Raw genomic sequence first — 14,451 nt, 5'->3', positions numbered from 1 at the left:
GTACACACGTGTGTTGCTACTTTAACATAAAAGAGTGAACAGCAAATGTTTACTTGAATTGCTATCTTATCCTCTATTATTTATTCTCCTGCACCATAAATGTTACCTCATCAGCAGGATAACAGCAAGACTAATTCAGTGACTGTTTGTGGTATTAATAGACTAGGCATAGTAATGTGTCAAACATTTTATATAGTGTTTCATCAATTGCAATTAATTTTCTCTCTTAACTCTTTGTGGACACAAAAATTTGTGTTTTTTTTTTTTTTTTTTTTGTACTCTGCACACAGCATGTGTGAGATAGTTTTTGAAGCTCATTTTTAGGAAGACTGTCTTCAACTTTCCATTTCCAATATTTAGAAGATCAGGATGAGGCTCCTGGGCCTGGACCCAAATGGAAGACTCACTCATCACGTTTTCTTCAGTCATCCTCAAGTAGTTGCAAGGAACTGCCTGATTCTTCTTTTCTTGTCTCCCTCAGGTAGTAAGGAAACAGCCTGTAATGTGTCTACACTGTGGATATTTTCCTGTAGGCAATGCCTTTGGGAATCAGCTTGAAAATTTCTTTCAAACAGTGGATGATACTGTGAACTATGACTGGCATTCTTGTCGTTCTCCCCAAAGCTGAACTTGGAGAAAAAGCATTTGGGTCAGATTGTATTTTAACGAAGTGTGTGCAAGCAAGAACAATACTTGTTCCCCTTGACTCCTACCAGAACTTCATTTGAACAAATAGTGAAAACGTGAAATGTGGTCTCATGCCGTGTCAAGTACAAACTAGCAGGTGCCATTGGCACTTGCCATCTACCTACAAGGATTCAATCGTGTTCTTGCAGCTGCTGATTTTTAACACCCCTGGAAAGGAATCTATAGGTGGAAAGCAGAAGTGAGGCATGCTGTGAGCAGCGAAAACTGGCAGAACAAGTCTTCAGAAGGTTAGCAATTTTCAGGAGCCCGTTTTAAGAACTCAGTTGTTCTTCTATCTCCTCATATCTAGAAAAGCATGACCATCCTTCATGGTGATGACTGCTTCTTGTGACTCCAAGAAACCTCCATGACACTGACGGAAAACTTCCACAAAAAACAGGCACATGAGTACATGTATTACCCCTTCACCAAAATCACATATATCCCTCTGTGTGTCTTTGGAACAGCTTCTCAGAGCTATCTGATGTGCTGTCTCCTGGGCTGCAGTCCTCATTTTGCCCCCCAGACACTTAACTTTCAACTATCATGTTGTGCATTTTTGAAAGTCAGCACCCTGAACTTATCTCTTCATCCATTCATCACCCAATTGTTTCCCAACTTGCTTGCAATGAGATTCCCATGAGGACAAATCCAGGCCATGGAACATGAGAGGAAGTGCTCTCACCCTGTATAGTCCTGGCCCTTGGAAACATTCCCTGTGAGCCACCAGACATCATCCCTTTACTGCCGGGTGTACTAGATCCAAGCACCACAGACAAACTTGGAGTCACATATCGATGATGGAAAAAGCCACAAAACAGAAGGTACCCATGTCCCTGAATCACCCTTTGAATGCGAGCAAACCGGAAGATTCACCTGATCCGGAAGGCCTGTATTGTACTCTTCAGAGAAGGAAAGGTAAGTTTCTATTATGATGAAAATCTGCACAATTTATTCTTTATCTCTATAGCATCTAGACTTAACTGAAAAGGATCTCTAAGAACAGAGGATCCTGGAAACCTGTCCATGAGAAAGTAACACTGACCTCTCAGTATAGAAAATACCAGCCCCTCAGACATCAAGAGACCTTTTAAACGATGATCAAAAGATCTTTATACAAGAAAAGACATTCTGTTTTGCTGTCCACACCTGTTCCTGAAAAATCACGATTTTCATTTCAGTTTTCAGTGCCTGAGGCAGTATGAGCTGCAATTGCTTTGGAACAGGAAGCAAACAATAATGGAATTCATTAGCGAGTGTTACAAATATAGACGTCTTTATTGTTGCCATTTCTTTGAGGATTCTTACATGAGGGAAAGGCACTTTTAATTTCCACTCTGACAGCCCCTTGGGCAAAGTGGCTGTATTCCAGCTCCCTGAGGTAGAGATGGATGCCATGAAAATGCTCCCGGGCAGGAAGTCCCAATGAGAACAGCACAGATTGTCTCTTCCATTGGCTCCAGTTGTTTCAGGCTCTGATCCTGGCTGCAGAGTAGCATGGCTGTCCTCCGTGGTGAAGAATTGGAAGCTCTGCTGGAGCATCAGATAGTGGTTGCAGGGGCCTGAGTAATCTGCACTGGAGTGATCATCTCTCTTTTCCAAGGAAATCTGAAGTCGGCTTTGTCCTTTAGGCGCGACTGAGAGCGGATCCTTTGCATCTATTTCAAGTGTTTGAAGATGTCTTGTTTTTCTAGCAGGGGATCCCAGGCACGGTCCAGCGAAGAGAGTGAGCACGGATGCAGCAGAGCATCACTCCTTCCACCAGCAAGTGGATGTGGGCCATAGAGAATGTCAGTGATTCTGCAGATGGCCGGGAGGCGACTCGCGAGCACCGTGAAACGATGAGCCAAGAGCGCTGAGATGGGCACGCAGACTGCCTGCTTCTCCCGGCCACCACGAGAGAAGGCACACTGTGGTTCCATCGTTTTTGCTTTCGAATCGCAGTCTTGGGAGAGTTTGCATTGATTCTCGTGGGGCTGCTGGAGAGACAGGACGCAAAGGTTCCACAGAGATTTTATAGGAGCACTGATTCAAGGGTGCGCATATCATTAGCCCTTTGATGGAAAAGGGCTGGTTTCCCCTGTCCTGAGTAGGGAGCCAGAATATTGCATTTTCGGAAAGATCGCGTGAGTAGTGGGCTTTCTTTCCACATGTCAACCCGAACTGGCCATGTTTGAGGAAAAGAACCCCCAAGGCGGGGCTTCTGAGCGAGATGAGGCTGATTTTACAGATTGGCGCTCGCTTCCGGCGCGAGGGAAGCCACAGCTCAGAGAAAGGCACCGGGCAGCGGTGATGGGATTCTTGGCGATGCGAGGATGGACAGCGTTGTGCCCAAAGTGAAACTAGAGGTTGAGCAAGAGACTACTGGTTGCCGGCTCATATGGGCCATTGCTGACTAAGTGAAACATGGTATCTTGAATGAGACAACTAGGTGTGCCGCGTTGATGGGGTGTAGGGGCGAGCGTGGCGAACACGCTGGATCCCGCGTTGGCTTGAAGACCATAAGCTGTGGAAGGATGGGGGGGCGTCGTGCACCAGGTGAAATGCGGGGGAGTGGGCGTTGCGCACACAGAGCGCGGTGTTTCAGAGACTATTCGCTGTGGGACCCTGCTGGGGCGTCCCTCACACGGCCGAATCCCACGGTGGCTAGGAGACGGTTGCTGTGGGATGATGGGAGAGCGTTCGGCACAAAGTGGAGCACAGTGGCCGCGATGAGACGACTGGCTTTACCAGGATTGGGGGGCGGAGTGGGGGCCCGGATGGACGGTCGAATCCCGCGGTGGATCCGACACTCTTCGCTGTGGGACTATGGGAGGGAGTTCGGAACAAAATGATACACAGTGGCCGCAATGACAGTATCGCCTACAGGGCAATTTCCGTGGTGTCGATGAGGCTATTTGCTGTTGAGGTCAAATATACACCCGGCGGTGGGGATGAGACCTTGGGTGATCTGAGCATGGTGATCTGAGCAGTTTGAAGAAAAGTGAACCACCGCGGTGGCGATGGGACTATTGGCGATGGGAAGGCAGGACAGCAATGATGTGCACAAAGGGGAAACCGGCGGCGGCAGTGAGCCTCTAGGCGATGGGACCACGGGCGGACGTTGGGCATAAAGGGGAAACTGGTGGTGGCTTTGAGAAGAGTGGACGAACGCGTTGCGGACAAAGTGAAAGCCAGCATCGGCGATGAGACGCTGTCTCATCGTATAGACGTATCGGCACAGACGGTGTCTACCGGGACTGTGCGAGGGCGTTGCTCAGGTTGGGGAGCCTGGAGCTGGCCAGGAGACTATTCCCGATGGCACGATGGGACGGCGTTCTGCACAAAGTGAAACAGGACGGTGGGATGAGCCCTTGGGCGATGTCCTTGGAGTTGAAGTGCAACACCGCTTTGCCGATGAGCCTAACTATCGGCGCTGGGACCATGGGAGGTCGTTGGGCAAAAAGGGGAAGTCGGCGGTGGCTAGAAGTCTTGGTTTCCAGAGGATAGATTGCGTTGCGGACAAAACGAAAGCCAGCACCGGCGTTGAGATAGACAGCTTGGAGACTACTGGCTTTGGGACGATGCCTACTGGCGGTGAGACCTTGTCGGAACGTTGCAGACGGAAGAGAACCCGGCGGTGGCTAGCAGAGTATTGCCTAGGGCACGATGGGAAGGCGTTGCGAACGGAGTGCATTTCGGCCCTGCAGTAGGGATGAGACCGGACAAACGGGGACCCTGAGGTGGCGGTTGAACTACCGATGTTTGCGCTGAGAAGTCGGAGGGCTTGCGGCGAGTGTAAAACAGCGGAGGCGATGAGAATATTGGCGATAGGACGCTGGGGTAGAGTCCTGCACCACGTGAAACCCGGCGGGGCTGCGGGGTGGGGGTGGGGGAGGCTGTTGCCCATAAGACGACTGGAAAGTGTTGCGGACAGAGTGAAAGCCGACGAGGAGACGGGAGGCTGTGGGGCAGCGGGGGCGGCGCGGCGCTCGCTTTAGATGCGGCGGTGGCTGAGATTATTCGCTGTCGGACGATGGGCGGGCTTGGCGCTCAAAGTGAAGCACAGCGGAAGCGGGGAGACCATCGTCTATGGGGTGATGGGAGGGAGTTTCTCATACAGGGGAGCCCTGCTCGGCTTTGAGACGCTGAGTCCGCGTTGCGGACAAAGTGAAACGTGACGGTGGCGAAAAACTACTGGTGGTGGTGGGACGATTGGACAGCTTTGCGACAGAGTTAAACCCGACGGAGCGATGAGACTACCCGACGACGAATGAGTGTGGTCCACACAGGGGAACCTGGACGTGGCGATAATAGAATATTTTCATAATAAAATATACTTATTTTAAATGAAATATTTCACTTTTCCAATTTTATAATAAATTTATAGAAGGTATTTTAAATCTTAAGCATAGAATATTAAAGTATATTTGTATATAGCTGTAGCAATTTGTTAAACTTTATTAAAACTATATTTCTGTGTACCAAAACAAGTATTTAATATCGTTTTACTTTTCTATCTTTTACGAATATAAACTTAATATTTTCAAGATGACTTTTCCCTTATTTTTAATTGCGTGAATTAGCATGTTTGACAGTTTCTAACGACCCCCAAGACAGTCTTAAGTAATTTTTGACTCATGTTCCTGAAACCTCTTTGTGAGGACTACGTTGTTGGAAATAAGGGGTTGGAGTGTACAAGCAACTGAGGACATTTAGAAGGTCCGAATTTTTCATTTACTTTAGTAAGAATTTTATAAGTTAAGTGGAATTTGCCCAGATTTTGTTGGCATAAAGAAGGCTTACTTTGTAAGACTCTCACATGTTAAGTGGTGTACATTTTCCCCGAAGTGAAAAAAAGAAAAGGCAACCCCCCCCCCCCCACATCATATAGAGGGGCCCTACAGCATGAGCTGTCTGGTACCTTTAAAGAAGTGACCCAGAGAAGCGCAGGTAGACTGTATGGGTACATGGAGGGCATGCATAGAACTTGGACATTCCCCACGGCTTCCTTGTATTTTAAATTCCTCAAAGGCAGGGCCAGAAACTCTACTACTCTGCAGGCTTGTTTTGCAATGAATGTCTCCAAGGTGCTCTGCAATTTTTAATGTGTGTTGTCACATAAATCAAGTTGAGATTGAAACCGCCACGTTGACTTTTGTTTCATAAATAATTTATTTCTCACATAAAAGTTTAAATAAATGAATAACGCATAAATCAATTTAAAAATAGCTTAGTCTTTAATGTCCATTGAAATCCAGTGCATTGCACTGTCAGTTACTTTAAGAGCCTCTGCTGGCTGAAGCATCTCAGCTCAAAGTCACATTGTCCCTTCCCAGAGCCACAGGTGGGAGGTGTTCAGTCACGGAGGGAAGCTGTTAGTCTCATCAGGAAAGAAAAGTTCGTGAGTATTTGCACTCGCACGACTGTCCAGGCACACCTGTTGTACTCCTTGGACTCCAGGTACTGCACGAGGTTGAAGTAATACTTCTTCAGGTGAAGAACGGTTGTGTCCCCCATGGTGAAGTTTTGCTCCTGCATTATTTCCTTCTGGATTGGCTGCAGACGATTCATCTGCCCATAGAGTTCCACAAGGAGGTCCTCAATGATGGTCTCAGACCAGCCAGTGCTGGAGAAGTCTCTGGTGAGAATATTGAAGATCTGCTGGAGCATCTCATAGATGACCAATATGGCATCTTCCTTCCGGAACTGCTGTGCTTGGTTCATCTCCTCAGGGACCTGGAAGTCCATCCTGGCCTCGAGGCAATGTTGAGGCGTTGAAGGTAACTGCCCCAGGAGTTTCTGACACACCTCAGCGCTCCGCCTTTGCTGGAATCGGAGCAAGCTGTAGCTCCTGGAAAGAGCTGTGGTGGAGAAACACAGCAGGAGAACCATCGGGAGGAGGCACCGGTAGGTCATGATGAAAACAGGCACAGGGCTGCCCGTTCTGCTAGTAGATGCTGACGCTGAGTCTTCAAGGGCTTGCAGAGTGAATGGCCTTCCTCCTTGAGTGTGGGCTACTTATATAGGATGGCCCTCGGAGAGGAATTTCCCACTTTCAGTTCTCCCTTTCAGTTTTCCTTTGTCATTTAAATTATTCGTTGCCTCTATAACTTTGGCAGAAAGTGAAGAGGAACTAAATAAAGAGCCTCTTTATGCAAGAGGAGAGTGAAAAAGTTGGCTTCAAGCTCAACTTTCCGAGAACAAAGATCATGACATCATCCCTCCATGCCAAATATATGGGGAAACAGTTGCAACAATGTCCGACTCTGTTTTGGGGGGCTCCAAAATCACTGCAGATGGTGATTGCAGCCATAAGATTAAAAGACGCTTACTCCTTGGAAGGAAAGTTATGACCAACCTATCCCGCGGTGGCTAGGAGACGGTTGCTGTGGGATGATGGGAGAGCGTTCGGCACAAAGTGGAGCACAGTGGCCGCGATGAGACGACTGGCTTTACCAGGATTGGGGGGCGGAGTGGGGGCCGGGATGGACGGTCGAATCCCGCGGTGGATCCGACACTCTTCGCTGTGGGACTATGGGAGGGAGTTCGGAACAAAATGAAACACAGTGGCCGCAATGACAGTATCGCCTATCGCGGGCGATTCCCGCGGTGTCGATGAGGCTATTTGCTGTTGAGGTCAAATATGCACCCGGCGGTGGGGATGAGACCTTGGGTGATCTGAGCATGGTGATCTGAGCAGTTTGAAGAAAAGTGAACCACCGCGGTGGCGATGGGACTATTGGCGATGGGAAGGCAGGACAGCAATGATGTGCACAAAGGGGAAACCGGCGGCGGCAGTGAGCCTCTAGGCGATGGGACCACGGGCGGACGTTGGGCATAAAGGGGAAACTGGTGGTGGCTTTGAGAAGAGTGGACGAACGCGTTGCGGACAAAGTGAAAGCCAGCATCGGCGATGAGACGCTGTCTCATCGTATAGACGTATCGGCACAGACGGTGTCTACCGGGACTGTGCGAGGGCGTTGCTCAGGTTGGGGAGCCTGGAGCTGGCCAGGAGACTATTCCCGATGGCACGATGGGACGGCGTTCTGCACAAAGTGAAACAGGACGGTGGGATGAGCCCTTGGGCGATGTCCTTGGAGTTGAAGTGCAACACCGCTTTGCCGATGAGCCTAACTATCGGCGCTGGGACCATGGGAGGTCGTTGGGCAAAAAGGGGAAGTCGGCGGTGGCTAGAAGTCTTGGTTTCCAGAGGATAGATTGCGTTGCGGACAAAACGAAAGCCAGCACCGGCGTTGAGATAGACAGCTTGGAGACTACTGGCTTTGGGACGATGCCTACTGGCGGTGAGACCTTGTCGGAACGTTGCAGACGGAAGAGAACCCGGCGGTGGCTAGCAGAGTATTGCCTAGGGCACGATGGGAAGGCGTTGCGAACGGAGTGCATTTCGGCCCTGCAGTAGGGATGAGACCGGACAAACGGGGACCCTGAGGTGGCGGTTGAACTACCGATGTTTGCGCTGAGAAGTCGGAGGGCTTGCGGCGAGTGTAAAACAGCGGAGGCGATGAGAATATTGGCGATAGGACGCTGGGGTAGAGTCCTGCACCACGTGAAACCCGGCGGGGCTGCGGGGTGGGGGTGGGGGAGGCTGTTGCCCATAAGACGACTGGAAAGTGTTGCGGACAGAGTGAAAGCCGACGAGGAGACGGGAGGCTGTGGGGCAGCGGGGGCGGCGCGGCGCTCGCTTTAGATGCGGCGGTGGCTGAGATTATTCGCTGTCGGACGATGGGCGGGCTTGGCGCTCAAAGTGAAGCACAGCGGAAGCGGGGAGACCATCGTCTATGGGGTGATGGGAGGGAGTTTCTCATACAGGGGAGCCCTGCTCGGCTTTGAGACGCTGAGTCCGCGTTGCGGACAAAGTGAAACGTGACGGTGGCGAAAAACTACTGGTGGTGGTGGGACGATTGGACAGCTTTGCGACAGAGTTAAACCCGACGGAGCGATGAGACTACCCGACGACGAATGAGTGTGGTCCACACAGGGGAACCTGGACGTGGCGATAATAGAATATTTTCATAATAAAATATACTTATTTTAAATGAAATATTTCACTTTTCCAATTTTATAATAAATTTATAGAAGGTATTTTAAATCTTAAGCATAGAATATTAAAGTATATTTGTATATAGCTGTAGCAATTTGTTAAACTTTATTAAAACTATATTTCTGTGTACCAAAACAAGTATTTAATATCGTTTTACTTTTCTATCTTTTACGAATATAAACTTAATATTTTCAAGATGACTTTTCCCTTATTTTTAATTGCGTGAATTAGCATGTTTGACAGTTTCTAACGACCCCCAAGACAGTCTTAAGTAATTTTTGACTCATGTTCCTGAAACCTCTTTGTGAGGACTACGTTGTTGGAAATAAGGGGTTGGAGTGTACAAGCAACTGAGGACATTTAGAAGGTCCGAATTTTTCATTTACTTTAGTAAGAATTTTATAAGTTAAGTGGAATTTGCCCAGATTTTGTTGGCATAAAGAAGGCTTACTTTGTAAGACTCTCACATGTTAAGTGGTGTACATTTTCCCCGAAGTGAAAAAAAGAAAAGGCAACCCCCCCCCCCCCACATCATATAGAGGGGCCCTACAGCATGAGCTGTCTGGTACCTTTAAAGAAGTGACCCAGAGAAGCGCAGGTAGACTGTATGGGTACATGGAGGGCATGCATAGAACTTGGACATTCCCCACGGCTTCCTTGTATTTTAAATTCCTCAAAGGCAGGGCCAGAAACTCTACTACTCTGCAGGCTTGTTTTGCAATGAATGTCTCCAAGGTGCTCTGCAATTTTTAATGTGTGTTGTCACATAAATCAAGTTGAGATTGAAACCGCCACGTTGACTTTTGTTTCATAAATAATTTATTTCTCACATAAAAGTTTAAATAAATGAATAACGCATAAATCAATTTAAAAATAGCTTAGTCTTTAATGTCCATTGAAATCCAGTGCATTGCACTGTCAGTTACTTTAAGAGCCTCTGCTGGCTGAAGCATCTCAGCTCAAAGTCACATTGTCCCTTCCCAGAGCCACAGGTGGGAGGTGTTCAGTCACGGAGGGAAGCTGTTAGTCTCATCAGGAAAGAAAAGTTCGTGAGTATTTGCACTCGCACGACTGTCCAGGCACACCTGTTGTACTCCTTGGACTCCAGGTACTGCACGAGGTTGAAGTAATACTTCTTCAGGTGAAGAACGGTTGTGTCCCCCATGGTGAAGTTTTGCTCCTGCATTATTTCCTTCTGGATTGGCTGCAGACGATTCATCTGCCCATAGAGTTCCACAAGGAGGTCCTCAATGATGGTCTCAGACCAGCCAGTGCTGGAGAAGTCTCTGGTGAGAATATTGAAGATCTGCTGGAGCATCTCATAGATGACCAATATGGCATCTTCCTTCCGGAACTGCTGTGCTTGGTTCATCTCCTCAGGGACCTGGAAGTCCATCCTGGCCTCGAGGCAATGTTGAGGCGTTGAAGGTAACTGCCCCAGGAGTTTCTGACACACCTCAGCGCTCCGCCTTTGCTGGAATCGGAGCAAGCTGTAGCTCCTGGAAAGAGCTGTGGTGGAGAAACACAGCAGGAGAACCATCGGGAGGAGGCACCGGTAGGTCATGATGAAAACAGGCACAGGGCTGCCCGTTCTGCTAGTAGATGCTGACGCTGAGTCTTCAAGGGCTTGCAGAGTGAATGGCCTTCCTCCTTGAGTGTGGGCTACTTATATAGGATGGCCCTCGGAGAGGAATTTCCCACTTTCAGTTCTCCCTTTCAGTTTTCCTTTGTCATTTAAATTATTCGTTGCCTCTATAACTTTGGCAGAAAGTGAAGAGGAACTAAATAAAGAGCCTCTTTATGCAAGAGGAGAGTGAAAAAGTTGGCTTCAAGCTCAACTTTCCGAGAACAAAGATCATGACATCATCCCTCCATGCCAAATATATGGGGAAACAGTTGCAACAATGTCCGACTCTGTTTTGGGGGGCTCCAAAATCACTGCAGATGGTGATTGCAGCCATAAGATTAAAAGACGCTTACTCCTTGGAAGGAAAGTTATGACCAACCTATCCCGCGGTGGCTAGGAGACGGTTGCTGTGGGATGATGGGAGAGCGTTCGGCACAAAGTGGAGCACAGTGGCCGCGATGAGACGACTGGCTTTACCAGGATTGGGGGGCGGAGTGGGGGCCGGGATGGACGGTCGAATCCCGCGGTGGATCCGACACTCTTCGCTGTGGGACTATGGGAGGGAGTTCGGAACAAAATGAAACACAGTGGCCGCAATGACAGTATCGCCTATCGCGGGCGATTCCCGCGGTGTCGATGAGGCTATTTGCTGTTGAGGTCAAATATGCACCCGGCGGTGGGGATGAGACCTTGGGTGATCTGAGCATGGTGATCTGAGCAGTTTGAAGAAAAGTGAACCACCGCGGTGGCGATGGGACTATTGGCGATGGGAAGGCAGGACAGCAATGATGTGCACAAAGGGGAAACCGGCGGCGGCAGTGAGCCTCTAGGCGATGGGACCACGGGCGGACGTTGGGCATAAAGGGGAAACTGGTGGTGGCTTTGAGAAGAGTGGACGAACGCGTTGCGGACAAAGTGAAAGCCAGCATCGGCGATGAGACGCTGTCTCATCGTATAGACGTATCGGCACAGACGGTGTCTACCGGGACTGTGCGAGGGCGTTGCTCAGGTTGGGGAGCCTGGAGCTGGCCAGGAGACTATTCCCGATGGCACGATGGGACGGCGTTCTGCACAAAGTGAAACAGGACGGTGGGATGAGCCCTTGGGCGATGTCCTTGGAGTTGAAGTGCAACACCGCTTTGCCGATGAGCCTAACTATCGGCGCTGGGACCATGGGAGGTCGTTGGGCAAAAAGGGGAAGTCGGCGGTGGCTAGAAGTCTTGGTTTCCAGAGGATAGATTGCGTTGCGGACAAAACGAAAGCCAGCACCGGCGTTGAGATAGACAGCTTGGAGACTACTGGCTTTGGGACGATGCCTACTGGCGGTGAGACCTTGTCGGAACGTTGCAGACGGAAGAGAACCCGGCGGTGGCTAGCAGAGTATTGCCTAGGGCACGATGGGAAGGCGTTGCGAACGGAGTGCATTTCGGCCCTGCAGTAGGGATGAGACCGGACAAACGGGGACCCTGAGGTGGCGGTTGAACTACCGATGTTTGCGCTGAGAAGTCGGAGGGCTTGCGGCGAGTGTAAAACAGCGGAGGCGATGAGAATATTGGCGATAGGACGCTGGGGTAGAGTCCTGCACCACGTGAAACCCGGCGGGGCTGCGGGGTGGGGGTGGGGGAGGCTGTTGCCCATAAGACGACTGGAAAGTGTTGCGGACAGAGTGAAAGCCGACGAGGAGACGGGAGGCTGTGGGGCAGCGGGGGCGGCGCGGCGCTCGCTTTAGATGCGGCGGTGGCTGAGATTATTCGCTGTCGGACGATGGGCGGGCTTGGCGCTCAAAGTGAAGCACAGCGGAAGCGGGGAGACCATCGTCTATGGGGTGATGGGAGGGAGTTTCTCATACAGGGGAGCCCTGCTCGGCTTTGAGACGCTGAGTCCGCGTTGCGGACAAAGTGAAACGTGACGGTGGCGAAAAACTACTGGTGGTGGTGGGACGATTGGACAGCTTTGCGACAGAGTTAAACCCGACGGAGCGATGAGACTACCCGACGACGAATGAGTGTGGTCCACACAGGGGAACCTGGACGTGGCGATAATAGAATATTTTCATAATAAAATATACTTATTTTAAATGAAATATTTCACTTTTCCAATTTTATAATAAATTTATAGAAGGTATTTTAAATCTTAAGCATAGAATATTAAAGTATATTTGTATATAGCTGTAGCAATTTGTTAAACTTTATTAAAACTATATTTCTGTGTACCAAAACAAGTATTTAATATCGTTTTACTTTTCTATCTTTTACGAATATAAACTTAATATTTTCAAGATGACTTTTCCCTTATTTTTAATTGCGTGAATTAGCATGTTTGACAGTTTCTAACGACCCCCAAGACAGTCTTAAGTAATTTTTGACTCATGTTCCTGAAACCTCTTTGTGAGGACTACGTTGTTGGAAATAAGGGGTTGGAGTGTACAAGCAACTGAGGACATTTAGAAGGTCCGAATTTTTCATTTACTTTAGTAAGAATTTTATAAGTTAAGTGGAATTTGCCCAGATTTTGTTGGCATAAAGAAGGCTTACTTTGTAAGACTCTCACATGTTAAGTGGTGTACATTTTCCCCGAAGTGAAAAAAAGAAAAGGCAACCCCCCCCCCCCCCACATCATATAGAGGGGCCCTACAGCATGAGCTGTCTGGTACCTTTAAAGAAGTGACCCAGAGAAGCGCAGGTAGACTGTATGGGTACATGGAGGGCATGCATAGAACTTGGACATTCCCCACGGCTTCCTTGTATTTTAAATTCCTCAAAGGCAGGGCCAGAAACTCTACTACTCTGCAGGCTTGTTTTGCAATGAATGTCTCCAAGGTGCTCTGCAATTTTTAATGTGTGTTGTCACATAAATCAAGTTGAGATTGAAACCGCCACGTTGACTTTTGTTTCATAAATAATTTATTTCTCACATAAAAGTTTAAATAAATGAATAACACATAAATCAATTTAAAAATAGCTTAGTCTTTAATGTCCATTGAAATCCAGTGCATTGCACTGTCAGTTACTTTAAGAGCCTCTGCTGGCTGAAGCATCTCAGCTCAAAGTCACATTGTCCCTTCCCAGAGCCACAGGTGGGAGGTGTTCAGTCACGGAGGGAAGCTGTTAGTCTCATCAGGAAAGAAAAGTTCGTGAGTATTTGCACTCGCACGACTGTCCAGGCACACCTGTTGTACTCCTTGGACTCCAGGTACTGCACGAGGTTGAAGTAATACTTCTTCAGGTGAAGAACGGTTGTGTCCCCCATGGTGAAGTTTTGCTCCTGCATTATTTCCTTCTGGATTGGCTGCAGACGATTCATCTGCCCATAGAGTTCCACAAGGAGGTCCTCAATGATGGTCTCAGACCAGCCAGTGCTGGAGAAGTCTCTGGTGAGAATATTGAAGATCTGCTGGAGCATCTCATAGATGACCAATATGGCATCTTCCTTCCGGAACTGCTGTGCTTGGTTCATCTCCTCAGGGACCTGGAAGTCCATCCTGGCCTCGAGGCAATGTTGAGGCGTTGAAGGTAACTGCCCCAGGAGTTTCTGACACACCTCAGCGCTCCGCCTTTGCTGGAATCGGAGCAAGCTGTAGCTCCTGGAAAGAGCTGTGGTGGAGAAACACAGCAGGAGAACCATCGGGAGGAGGCACCGGTAGGTCATGATGAAAACAGGCACAGGGCTGCCCGTTCTGCTAGTAGATGCTGACGCTGAGTCTTCAAGGGCTTGCAGAGTGAATGGCCTTCCTCCTTGAGTGTGGGCTACTTATATAGGATGGCCCTCGGAGAGGAATTTCCCACTTTCAGTTCTCCCTTTCAGTTTTCCTTTGTCATTTAAATTATTCGTTGCCTCTATAACTTTGGCAGAAAGTGAAGAGGAACTAAATAAAGAGCCTCTTTATGCAAGAGGAGAGTGAAAAAGTTGGCTTCAAGCTCAACTTTCCGAGAACAAAGATCATGACATCATCCCTCCATGCCAAATATATGGGGAAACAGTTGCAACAATGTCCGACTCTGTTTTGGGGGGCTCCAAAATCACTGCAGATGGTGATTGCAGCCATAAGATTAAAAGACGCTTACTCCTTGGAAGGAAAGTTATGACCAACCTA

At 48.7% G+C, this 14,451-nt stretch overlaps 3 protein-coding genes across 3 annotated transcripts; all 3 read right to left on the bottom strand.

Moving 5' to 3' along the window:
- Positions 1 to 5,780: 5,780 nt before the first annotated feature.
- LOC147366805 (interferon beta-3) lies at positions 5,781 to 6,922 on the bottom strand. The gene has a single exon (XM_086414300.1). It carries the CDS (start codon positions 6,583 to 6,585, stop codon positions 6,025 to 6,027), a length of 561 nt encoding a protein of 186 aa, XP_086270426.1. The 5' UTR covers positions 6,586 to 6,922; the 3' UTR covers positions 5,781 to 6,024.
- A 2,568-nt stretch (positions 6,923 to 9,490) lies between these two features.
- LOC147366804 (interferon beta-3) lies at positions 9,491 to 10,632 on the bottom strand. The gene has a single exon (XM_086414299.1). The coding sequence runs from the start codon at positions 10,293 to 10,295 to the stop codon at positions 9,735 to 9,737; it is 561 nt and encodes a 186-aa protein (XP_086270425.1). The 5' UTR covers positions 10,296 to 10,632; the 3' UTR covers positions 9,491 to 9,734.
- A 2,689-nt stretch (positions 10,633 to 13,321) lies between these two features.
- LOC147366803 (interferon beta-3) lies at positions 13,322 to 14,343 on the bottom strand. The gene has a single exon (XM_086414305.1). The coding sequence runs from the start codon at positions 14,004 to 14,006 to the stop codon at positions 13,446 to 13,448; it is 561 nt and encodes a 186-aa protein (XP_086270431.1). The 5' UTR covers positions 14,007 to 14,343; the 3' UTR covers positions 13,322 to 13,445.
- Positions 14,344 to 14,451: the final 108 nt, after the last annotated feature.

This window comes from Bos grunniens, chromosome 8, assembly GCF_055505025.1.
Source record: "Bos grunniens cultivar Pamir isolate PY7600 chromosome 8, Bosgru_T2T1.0, whole genome shotgun sequence".
Lineage (NCBI taxonomy): Eukaryota > Metazoa > Chordata > Mammalia > Artiodactyla > Bovidae > Bos > Bos grunniens.
This window is presented reverse-complemented; position numbering and strand designations above follow the sequence as displayed.